At 26.4% G+C, this 12258-nt stretch overlaps 1 protein-coding gene across 2 annotated transcripts; it reads left to right on the top strand.

Moving 5' to 3' along the window:
* The first annotated feature begins 3332 nt into the window (after positions 1-3332).
* On the top strand, positions 3333-10234 carry LOC118442648 (putative fatty acyl-CoA reductase CG5065). Of its 2 annotated transcripts, none has more exons than XM_035868519.2 (9): positions 3333-3529; positions 5267-5476; positions 5612-5809; positions 6388-6584; positions 6968-7077; positions 8178-8376; positions 8666-8905; positions 9514-9771; positions 10040-10234. In XM_035868519.2, exons 2-9 carry the CDS (start codon positions 5279-5281, stop codon positions 10185-10187), a joined length of 1548 nt encoding a protein of 515 aa, XP_035724412.2. In that variant the 5' UTR covers positions 3333-3529; positions 5267-5278; the 3' UTR covers positions 10188-10234. The 2 variants fall into 2 exon arrangements, with proteins under 2 accessions (XP_035724412.2, XP_035724414.2); XM_035868521.2 differs by lacking the exon at positions 3333-3529 and adding an exon at positions 4877-4908.
* Positions 10235-12258: the final 2024 nt, after the last annotated feature.

Here is a 12258-nt window from a genome sequence, read left to right as displayed (position 1 = left end):
CACTTGCATGATCACGAGCATGATGTCAAAAAAGAAAACTATATATACGAGATTTACGATAGAAATCCTTTCTATCGTGAGTTTCTATTCGCATTATACATATATATATATATATATATATATGTGTGTGTGTATATACACTATATCTATTATGGATTTTTTTTGTCGTAATTTAATGAACTGCACTTCTCTTTTTCTCTTTTTTTTTTATAATGTTTTTTTTTTAATATATTTAATATATATATATATATATATATTCAGTTTATATATATGTTTATATATATATAGATAAAACCATTGACAAATTTTTTCTTATAAGATAGTAGAACAATTGAACGTAAAAAAAATAATTAATTTCTTAATAAATGTCGGTCGTATTAAATATTCATCATAATTAATTTTCTTTTGAATGTTTTTAATTTTTTGAAAAATACTCTTTACGATCCAAATAACAATTTTTTTTTTTTTTTTTTTTTTTTTTTATATATAAATATATATTTCTTTCGATCGATGTCATCGAGGATAAACTTCCTTTATCAGACAATGTGTAAATACGTGACGGTAGTTCATTTTTTCTTTTTTTTTTTTTTTTTTTATTATATAATTATTCCAAAATCTTAAAGTTTGACGTGTCTTTTAATACACATTTATCTGTTTAGTATTTTTTATTATTTATTATTTATTTCGTTATTCGATTAGTATATTTGTATTATTGTACTCATAAATTTATATCACTGTATTCGCTCTATTATAATACGCTCTATTATAATATATGATTACGTAATACTTTTGTCGCTTATACGTAGATTACTTTTTCTACGCTTACATTTGTTTATGTAGAAGTACAGCAAAAACTACATTTGTCTTTCTTATGAGGTCAAAATGTCATTGTAACGTAATCAACCGACATCGTTGATCGATCGTTAACAACGATTACATATTCTTGACTCATTAAGTATTCCAAATACATTTATAAGATAGTTATATAAAAGATGAAGAAAAAGAGAAAACAAAGAAGAGGAAAAAAAAGAAAAATTTATTTGAACACGTTTTTCGAAGTCACCATAAAGAATATAATTGTAAGTGTATTAAAAAAAAAAAGTATAAATTTGGCGCTCTATGATAGCCTTGCTTTTTCTTTTTTTGCTTTTTTCCTTATTTGTTCTCTTTCTTATCGTCGGTTCCTTTTTTTTTTTCTTCTTTTTACTGAACACGTGGGAGAACGAACGGTCGTACGAAAAAGCGAAAGTAACAATAAACAATAGCAATAAGAAATAAAGTGAAAGGGAACGTTTTGTTCGTTCAGTAATCGGAAGTCTGGTTAAACGGTAACCATGAACGGTCATATTTTTTTTTTTTTTTTTTTTTAATAATAAGTTAAATTGTATTTAAATAATATTATATCATCGAGAGAAACTTAATATTTTTCTTCGAACGTACATGCTTTTAGAATTTTTTTAGAATATTTGACTTATTTCGTAACACAAGTTTGATCTAGGTAAATGAGTTGGATAAATATTAACTCGTTAATAGTTAAAGTATAAATGCGCATATATATATATATATATATATATATATATATAAAATGATAAACTTTTAAGTTATATATATATTTTTTTTTTTTTACAAAAATTACAAATTTGCATAAAATATTTGAAGTATGCTAATAACCCTTAATATTTTTTTAGCGTCGATGTGTCATTGCGTTACGAAATGTATCTCGTATATATAGAACGATAAGAGAAAAAGAGAAATAAAAAAATAGTGAGAAATAAAGGAAAAAAAAGAGAGAGAGAGAGAGAGAGAGAGAGAAGGATAGAGATACTTTCGATAGATTCATTGATCTTTATTCATTCATTTTTATTTACATAGATACAATTTTTCTTCAATCACATTAGAAATTCTGATAATCATAGAGATATAATTATTATAATTATCGTTCGAAAGGACTAAAGAAGTAGGTTAAATATTAAATATTCTTTTGTGATACTTTGATTACTGTATTTAAGTATCGTCTTATTTATAAAGTCGAAATTGTATTCCTTGAAACGTAAAGTCAATTTGAAGATTTATCTAGGTGGGAGGAAATAAAAGTATATTTAATTGCGATTTATACTCTCTCCCTCTTTCTCTCTCTCTCTCTCTCTCTCTCTCTCTCTCTCTCTCTTTCTCTCTCTGTATGTATGTTTATATATATATATATATATATATATATATATATATATATATATATATATTATGTTAATGTATATTTCGAAAGTAAATGGAGCAATGAAATTCGTTCACTTATTCCGGATTTACATAACATCAAATTTTACGCTATCATTTTGCAATTCTAATGTCTTTTCTAATGGAATTTCAATGCATCTGGAAATATTACTTTTTTCATTAAAAAAAAAAAAAAAAAAAAAAAAAAAGAAGAAGAAGAGGAAGAGGAAAAAGAAGATGTAAATAAGTTTGGTAATATTTTTAAAGTACATACACACACACACACACACACACACGCACGCATACATATATGTATGTATATATACATATATATATTTAATGTATATAGAGTTACGACTTATTGCATACGATAGTCTCGGCTTTCTATTTTAGCAATAAGCATACGGAGGCCAATTAGAATTGAAAAGTGCATGGCATCAAAGGAGAACGCATTAAATTATTCTTTCTTGACAATATCTTTCCTAACATATATATTCATTGACTTTGTCAAGCTCGTTAACAAGGAAAAAAAAAAAAAAAAAAGAAAGGAAGGAAGAAAGAAAAAAAGAACATTTGCATTAATTACAAATAATTCAAATGTTTTTCATTATTTAGAATGTTTTTTCTGTTTTTTTCTTTTTTTTTTTTTTTTTAATCGATTCCGCTACTTAAGTATAATTTAGTCAGATAATAAAAGAAAATTGATTGAATATTTAATATTAATAACAGAGGAAATGTTTCTTTCTTGCTTTTTTTTTTTTTTTTTCTTCTCGAGCATAGAATATCATTTTCAAAGATCGGTCTCCTATTTTTTACGAGAATATATAAATTGATTATGACAAAAGAAATGAAAAGAAATACAGACCAAATTAATACATGAACATATAAATAAATGATAAAGGAAAAAACGGAATGTTATTTAGGAAATTTTTATTATTTTTCTTAGAATTATTTCAACATTACGGGGGAATGGGAAAAGAGGGAGGGGGAGGGAGAAGAGGTTAAACGCGTATAAACATATCCGTGTATGTAAGAGTATTTAGCTTGTAAAAACGATATAGTACTAACATAATATACATACATAAGTTCATTGGAGTCTACTCAGGAGCTCAGTGAGCTCGTGAACTCTGTGTCGTTCACTGTTCTACGCTCGTCCGTATTCAATATTATTCACTTGAAAGGCCAACGTGTGAGATCGTACAAATTTTTTTCACGTGTTTTTCTTTTTTTTTTTTCTTTTTCTTTTTTAAGATCGAATATAATTTCGTATCGGAGAAAATACTTTTTCTTATCTCTTTAAGGAAACTCGTTGTTGCAAAAGGTAAGAAAGTTGAATGCAAGTAATAAATTTGTACGTGCCTGCATGTATATATATATATGTGTGAGATAGAGAGTGGGAGAGATAAAGAGTGATTGTTCTTTCTACGATAAAATATAATAATCTCATTGTTAATGGATACTAGATTATTAGATTTCACGATTGACTTTATTAAAACGTCACAAACAAATGTAATCCTGACCGATTGTATTTTTTACGATATATCGTTATTTTTTTCTGCATTGTTTTGCTTCCTTTTTTTATTCTATTCCTTTTTGTTTTCATTTTGCTTTACAAACATGTAATATTTTTTAACCGAGATTAATCGGTCGTCAAGAGCAATCGAGTGCATTTTCGTAAATTTAAAATTACATTGTTTATAGAGATATTATCTTATTTACAATGATTTGAGAAAAATGTTTTAAAATAATTTGGAAATTTTTTAAATTCTTGAAATAAGAGATTGGAAAATGTGCGTTCTGTTTGAATGTTTGCACGAAAGAATTGACAAACATATTTTAATATTGTATAGGATATCAAATGATTTAATTATTTCAGATATTTCTTTTCTTTTTATTTATTATTATTATTTTTTTTTCCTTTTCTTTTTTTTTTTTTGACAAACAGGTTCGTAACATCCTGTCATTGTTTATCTTCTCTCTGTTAAAAGCGGATTTAAATGTCCTTTCGTAAAGCGTATGTATATACCATAAATTTATTGATGGGTCGACGTTGTCATTCACGATGTCATTTATGGAGTACATACACGTATGAAGTCGATATGTAATATGCACCAACATACTCATGTACCATTAAAATTGAGATATACGATCGACCTGTAGAATGTTGATTTTGTTTATTACCGAGAGAGATTGATGATTCTGGTCGTGCAAGAAATTTTCCTGAATAATTAGAAATTAGTATCATGAAACGGATTAATTTACAAACGAAGAAATGAAGAAAAACGATCATTGAATTTTTATTTCATCGTTTCAATATTAATCTTGATCAAAATGTGATTACGATTATGTGATCATGATATGGCAAATAATTAACGATTAATTGAATATTTTCCAATATTTTTACAAATAGTATATATATTTTTTTAATTTATTTTTGAAGATAAAAAAGTTGCTATAAAAATAATTAATATTATTAGATAATATAATTTAATAATATAGTATTAGAATAATATAATTTTTATATGAATTTTCTCTTATTATTATTTAGATAATAAAATAAAAATAGAGAAATTTATTAATGTTAAATATTTATTGACTGATTGAAAAAGAATTTGTCCATGAATGCAATACGCAAAGTACTAAAGATCGTTCATTTGATTTAACTTATACACAGAACCAGTCTCCTTCTAGACTTTCAAGGTATACTTTCACCTATTTACTGTTAGACCTTCTCGATGGAAATACTATTGCACTTGTTACTATCGCTTTTAAAGATTCCCAGTAGTGATTAGAATAGCATGAATTGTCTTTTTTTTTTTTTTTTTTTTTTTTTTTTACATGCTTATACTTGAAGAGAAATTTGCAAAAATTCGTATTACTTCATTATGGAAATCTTCAGAACTTCTCGAGATTCAAGGATATTTCTATGCTTTTGAAATATCGTATAATAAATTAAGAAATAGTTGTGAAAATAAACTCGCGATATAAAATTTTTGCAAATTTTCTAATGATGATCACGTCTCGATTGAATTACTATTTACGATGTTTTTGTTAATAGAAAAGAAAAATCATGGAAGAGTGTAGCGAGATACAATCGTTTTATAAAGGCAAGACTATATTTATTACTGGAGGATCCGGTTTCATGGGAAAGGTTCTTATTGAGAAATTATTGTATGCCTGTGACAATCTTGATAAAATTTATATGTTAATAAGGCCCAAAAGAGGTCACAGTCCAGATTCGCGTATAGAAAATATGTTCAAATTACCGGTGGGTTTTAATTTATTTACGAATATTTACAATTTTTCTTTTCTCTTTTTTCTTTCTTTTTTTATTTATTTTAAAAGATATTTAAGTTCTTCTATTAAATTGATTTCCTTTATTAAAAGATATGTATTATTTCAGTTGTTCTTAAGAGTGCGAAAAGAAAAGCCGGAAATTATAAAAAAAGTGATACCTTTAGTTGGAGATATTTTATTGAACAATCTCGGTCTCACCGATGAACAACGGGAGTGTTTAATTAATGAAACTCAAATCGTCTTTAATTTAGCAGCCGCGGTTAGATTAGAAGCTAAATTAAAGGACGCCATCGAATCTAACATGGTAAATCGATCGATTTTATAAATATGTTTTTTTCTTTCTTCATCCTCTTTTTTTTTCTTTTTAATTCTGTATTATCCAATTTTTATTCTTCGTCTTTGCGAAAAATTATAATAAACAAAAATTATACTGTAATGTAAACTATTATAAATTATACTACATGTAAGATATTTTAATAAGTTAACATTAATCTTTATTTTATTAACTAACATTTAATTTTCTGACAAGAAAATATTGTATATATATATATATAAAATTTATACTAATTGAAGTATACTATACTGATAATAATTATAACGTGTGATTGGGAAATATTAACCTTTGGATATTAATTTACATTTGAAATATGGATGTATGTCATGGTATCACATTGGTATTATTATAATAACGATCTCACGTTTGTTATTTTTTTCTTTTCTTTTTTATTTATTATTTTTTCTTCCTTCTAACCAATAAGATTAATAAAAATATTTAAAGTTGAAAAGATACGTGGTGATAGTGCAGATTTGAAATAATTCAAAATGCTTGCAGATTATTTAATTAGTCAGGGATGTTGAATGACGTTGGATTTAATCTTCAAGGTCGGCACGAAGAGAGTATTGGAACTTGGCAAGGCTATGAAAAAGCTGGAGGCATTCGTGCATCTGAGTACGGCCTTCTGTCATGTTGATCAAAAGGAGCTCGGTGAACGAGTTTACGATTCGCCGAGTGATTCTCAGGACGTCATAAGATTTGTTCAATGGATGGAGGAAGACCTTGTCAATCTCGTCACGTCTAAGTAATTAATTAAACCGATGGACAGCTTAAATCGGTTTTAAAATTTTATTTCATTTCACATTTACTCTCTCTTTCTCTCTCTTTCTCTTTTTTTCTTTCTTTCTCTCTTTTAAAATAAGTAATAAATAAGCAGTATTAATATACATATATATATATATATTTTTTTTTTTTTTTTATTGAAAATACTTAGTAATTTCATAAGTTAATATTTTTTATATCGAAAATAATATTCTATTATTTATATGCAGAATTTTTCTTTCTCTGTTTTTTTCTCTTTTTCCCTCTTTTTTTTTTTATTTTTCTTATCTACACGTCCAATAGAATAAAATTTATTATAATGCCGTTATACGTAAATGTTTTTATTTCGTAATTTTACGATCGCAGATTAATAGCCCCGCATCCGAATACTTACACGTACACGAAATGTTTATCGGAGAAACTGGTCGCTGATGAGTATCCCCATATGCCAGTTGTCATAACAAGACCTTCCATTGGTAAATATAATTAATATTTAATACAATCGATTTTTCGATCTTATGAACTTAGAAAGGATGACCTGTTATCTAATGATAAGAATTTTGATAAAGGACAATGCCAAGTAAAGGAAAGGTTATTTGATCATTTCGATCGTGTATTATAAAGACAGCCTTGTGCAGATCGATCGATCCTTCGACATTTATATTATATATGCATATATATATATATCATCACGCGTGGTCAAGCAAAAATTATTGACAAACGGATATGTGATACACTTTGAAAAGCCTTATATATTTATACGTACACACACACACACGCACACACATAGTTATGTACAAATATAGATTTGAATTTTTGTTATATATTTTGTAGATTTTTTGATTTATGTTATATACAAACATTTTAAAAAATTGATATACATATTGATATACACGTATCATGAATAGAAATGAGATGAAGATGTTATAATACTGTATGGTTATTATATATATATGTATGTATAAAAACGTACATATGTAAGTGCTATTTTTCATGATTTTCATTTATGAGAATGATTGAACAATCAGAGTTATCATTTATTGTGAGAAATATTTTTTTCTTCGTTACAAAATCCGCTTTTGTTTCCGCTTGCTTTTTTTCCCCTATTTTTTTTTCTTGTTCTCTCTTTTTTTTTCTTTTTTTTTTTTTTTTTAACACTAGGTGTACAGACATTGGCGATCTATAGTATATCTAAAATAAACAGAATTAAAAAAGAGTAAAAAATTTTTTTACTAAAACTTGTCATAATATTAGATGCATTTGTTTGTACGACATTAATCTCTATCATATATATATATATATATATATATATATATATATATATATATATATATACGATCAAAGACAATATAAATTGTTTAAAAGATAATATTTATCATTTCTCTGTGCGAAATCAAATGATATTAAGTTATCAATAAAATTTGAAATTTGCCTAATCATTAGTACTATTAAAAATCTAACATTAAATAATAATAATAATAATAATAATAATGATAATAATAATAATAATAAAAAGAAAAAAATAAAAATGAAGAGACACGTTAGATCAAATTAAAAGGGACAACGATGTTTACAGTTTTACCGGCTGTCAGTGAACCTTTACCAGGTTGGGTGGATAATTTGAACGGGCCAATAGGTATCATTATTGGTGCTGGGAAAGGTGTAATTAGGTCGATGCATTGTAACCCTAATTATCATGCCGAAGTTATACCCGTTGACTGGGCAATTAATGCATTGATCGTGATAGCATATAAGATAAGCATAGATCGTAACAAGTAAGTAGATACATTAAATTCAATTTTTAAATATAATTTGACATATATATGGATACGATAAACAATTCATCGCGATGGGTTATGCAATCTTTTTTCTCTTTTTTCCTTTCGTTATTCCCGTTTGTTTTTTTTTTCTTTTTTTTTTTTCCCCTATCACGTTAACAAGCACACAAATCTTTCATGTAAAATATAAAAAATTGATGAATGGACTCAATACTGCAAAGGCATTGTTTGACGTAGATGTTAGAAAAAAAGTAAAATAACAACGATGACTTTTTATTTTATACAGATTGAAAAACTGTCCGGTTTACAATATTACCCAGACAAGTATGGACCGAATGACATGGGGTCAAATTTTAAAGAAGGGAAAAGAGATTATTTATGATTATCCTTTCGAAGGACAGATATGGTATCCGGACGGCAATATACGGAACAACAAATTCATTCATAATTTGTTTGTCTTTTTCTTTCACATTATACCGGCTTATCTAATCGACTTCCTGATGTTAATATTTTGTCAAAAAAGATTGTAAGTAAATATTTATCTTTAACATTATCGTATTACATTTTAAATTTGTATTAATTATTATGTGATTTAAATAATTTATTGTTATTGTTTTACAATACGATTTAAAAGTTTAAACAAAAATTTGAAGAAAAAAGAAAAGAAAAAAAAGAAAAGGAAAGAAAGTTTATTAACTTTGATCTGATAATAATATAACATAATTTAATATGTTCTCATTACAATACACATTGAAAGCTTAATTTACAAAAAAACCAATAAATGACTTGTATTAATATGTAATCATTAATATTAACATCGTATTCAAAGTATATCGATCAATGTTATGTTACAATAATAATAATAATAATAATTATAATTATTAATATTATTATAATATTAATTATTATATAATAATAATAAATATAATTATTAATATTATAATTATTAATTATTAATATTATAATTAATAATAATAATATAATAATAATAATTATTATTATTATTATTTCTAAATGGTAAAAGTAAATTTGAGATTCGAGGATCGATCGATGGATCTTCTCTTTTTATTCGTCTTTTTTAATTTTTTTTTCCCTCATCTATTTATATTATTTTTCTGGTCTATTTTTTTACAGCATGGTACATATTCAAAAAAAAATTTCAAACGGCCTCGATTTCCTTCAATATTTCACCACGCGAAAATGGATCTTTCACAATATGAATCTATTGATCTTATGGGGTGACATGAGTCCAAAGGATAGGGAACTATTTCAATTTGATACAACGAATGTCGACATGTTAGAGTACATGAAGTTTATTATATTGGGTGCGAGGCAATATTGCATGAAAGAGGATCTATCTTCTTTACCGAGAGCACGCATTCATCAAAGAATGTAAATATTATCATCGATACAGAAAAAAACTTTTTTTTTTATTTTCTATCTTCTATCTTCTCATAATCCATCTGTTTCTTTTTCTCTTATTTTCTTTTCTTTTCTTTTTTTCTATAATCGTTATCTACACACTTTCTCTCTCTCTCTCTCTCTCTCTCTTTCTCTCTTTCTCTCTTTCTCTATTTCTCTCTTTCTTTCTCTCGCTTTTCTTTTATTGCTTTTATTCTTCATTTTTATTTCTGTTCTTTTTTTTCTTTCTTTTTTGTAGAATGTACATCATTCACATCACAACGGTATATCTGTTCTACTTCGGGATATTTTATTTTATATATGAACACTGCGAGTTTGTTCAGGTTTTCGTCGATTACCTCATAAATAAGATCAAGATGCTGCCATTGTTGGGTAATGTTATTTAGGAGCATTGTGTTAAGAAGAAAATACAAAAAAAAAAAAAAAATAAAAACAACACAAAAGGAAAGATCCGTTGGAAATCATTTATAGTCTCTTTGTATTGTATTAATATAATATATTGTATATTTGATTTATTTGAAGTAGTATGTTATCGATAAAAAACTGACTAATTCTGTATATTTATGAATCTTTTTTTCTTTTTTTTTTTTAATTTTTCTCTATCTTTCGATATTTTTTCCCATCTTTATATATATATATATCAAAGTAGAAAATCAAAAAAAAAAAAAAAATTGAAACAAAAATAAAATACAAATAGAGATGGGGAAAAATATCGAAAGATAGATAAAAATTAAAAAAAAAAAAAAAAGAAAAAGAAAGAAAGATTTAAAAGTGTACAAAATTAATTCGTCTTTTATCGATAACAATATCGACGAATAACATACTGCTTCAAATAAATCAAATATACAATATATTAATACAATACAAAGGGACCCCAAATGATTTCCAATAGATCTTTTCTTTTATTTTCTTTTTTTTTGTTTATATATATATATATATATATATATATATATATTTCATTTGTACGTACAAGTATTTAAGATACGAGAAATTGGATTTTCGTGCGTTGGTGTGCTGTTTTTTGTTAAGGGAAAAAAAAAGAAAAAAAAAAAAAAAAAAAAAAACAGGAAAGAAAGAATCTTCTAAGGGAATGATCGTAGTTCGTAAATAAATTGAAGCTTCGTTGAGTACGTGGATCTTAGATATTGGCCAAATATAGATACGCCTACGTACGTCAAAGTAAAGAAAAAAAATGTATCAGAAAGAGAGAGAGAGAGAGAGAGAGAGAGAGAGAGAGAGAGAGAGAGAAAGAAAGAGAGAGAAAAAAAGAGAAAGAAGAAGAGAAGGGGAAACTAATCAAGAGCAAGATAATAAATAAAAAATAATTATTAAAAAGTATTAAAAAGTATATAAAAGTAAGTACAAAAGTTTTCTATATATATATATGTCTATATTTATGTATACAAGATTTCTGTACAATTTCAAAGTGGTTTATTTTTTATTTATTATCTTGCTCCCGATTAGTTTTCCCTCTCTTCTTCTTTTTCCTTGTCTCTCTCTCTCTCCTTCTATCTTTCTGATATACAGACAGGTACACGGTAAAGTACTTACGTATGGTTGCACGACGTGCATTGATTTTCACGTTAAAATTTAACTTCGTTGACTTGGCTTTACGGTCACCGACGGGGAAAGGGTATCTATATTACCTCTTTTTTCTTTTCTTCCCCTAAGCTTTTCCGCAATTATATTACGCAAGAGATCATCACTAATATAACCATCGAATCGAAAATGTGAATGGAAGAATATATTTTTAGCTGATTTTTCAAACGTATCTACGTTACGTGATAATGTTCGACGTATGAATGATCCAGAGAGATATGAACGGCCATATAATTTATCATTGAAGTAACGAAACAGGGAGAGAGAAAGAGAGAGAGAGAGAGAGAATGAGGAAGCAGAAATTTTATCGTTAGAAAAAGTCAATCATATCGGAGGAAGTGTTCGCGATCAAGCATGAAATCACAATCTCACGAGTCTCTTATAAAAGAATATTTATATGACGTTTTAAAGAGATGTGGATGAAAGTGAAAGAGACGAAGAGATAAAGAGAAATATATATATATATATATATATATATATATATATATATTGAGAGAGAGAGAGACTAGTATTTGATATTTTTGGATGTGTACATCACTTTTGAAATCGATATCTCGAAAGAGTCGTTATTCGGATTTTATACAATAGAATGCGATCGTAAAGAAATAAGACGTATTGTAGGATTTATTGAAATAAAACGTGACAAGAGAGAGTAAAAGAGAGACAAAGGTAAAAAATAAAAAAGAGAGAGAGAAAGAGATTGAAGTGAAGACGAATATTTGATTACAAAATTGTCAAATTGCATTGTTAGCCTTCAAATGATATAATGAAACAAAGAAAAGGGCTTGAAATGAAGCAACAGTTATTAGTTCCAAATCGTATAGCAGGATGGCGCTGAGAAATCCCAGCCAAACCCCA

The sequence above is a fragment of the Vespa mandarinia genome, chromosome 22 (genome assembly GCF_050613455.1).
Source record: "Vespa mandarinia isolate Hongniang chromosome 22, ASM5061345v1, whole genome shotgun sequence".
Classification (NCBI taxonomy): Eukaryota; Metazoa; Arthropoda; class Insecta; order Hymenoptera; family Vespidae; genus Vespa; species Vespa mandarinia.
The sequence above is the reverse complement of the archived record's forward strand: the minus strand, read 5'-3'. Positions and strand labels throughout refer to the sequence as shown.

Excerpts from the sequence above, each read along its gene's own strand:
- LOC118442648 (XM_035868519.2), top strand. The coding sequence starts at position 5,279 with ATGGAAGAGTGTAGCGAGATACAATCGTTTTATAAAGGCAAGACTATA. Across the intron at positions 5,810-6,387 it reads ACGCCATCGAATCTAACATG|GTCGGCACGAAGAGAGTATT; the intron begins GTAAATCGATCG and ends TTAATCTTCAAG. Across the intron at positions 9,772-10,039 it reads GCACGCATTCATCAAAGAAT|AATGTACATCATTCACATCA; the intron begins GTAAATATTATC and ends TCTTTTTTGTAG.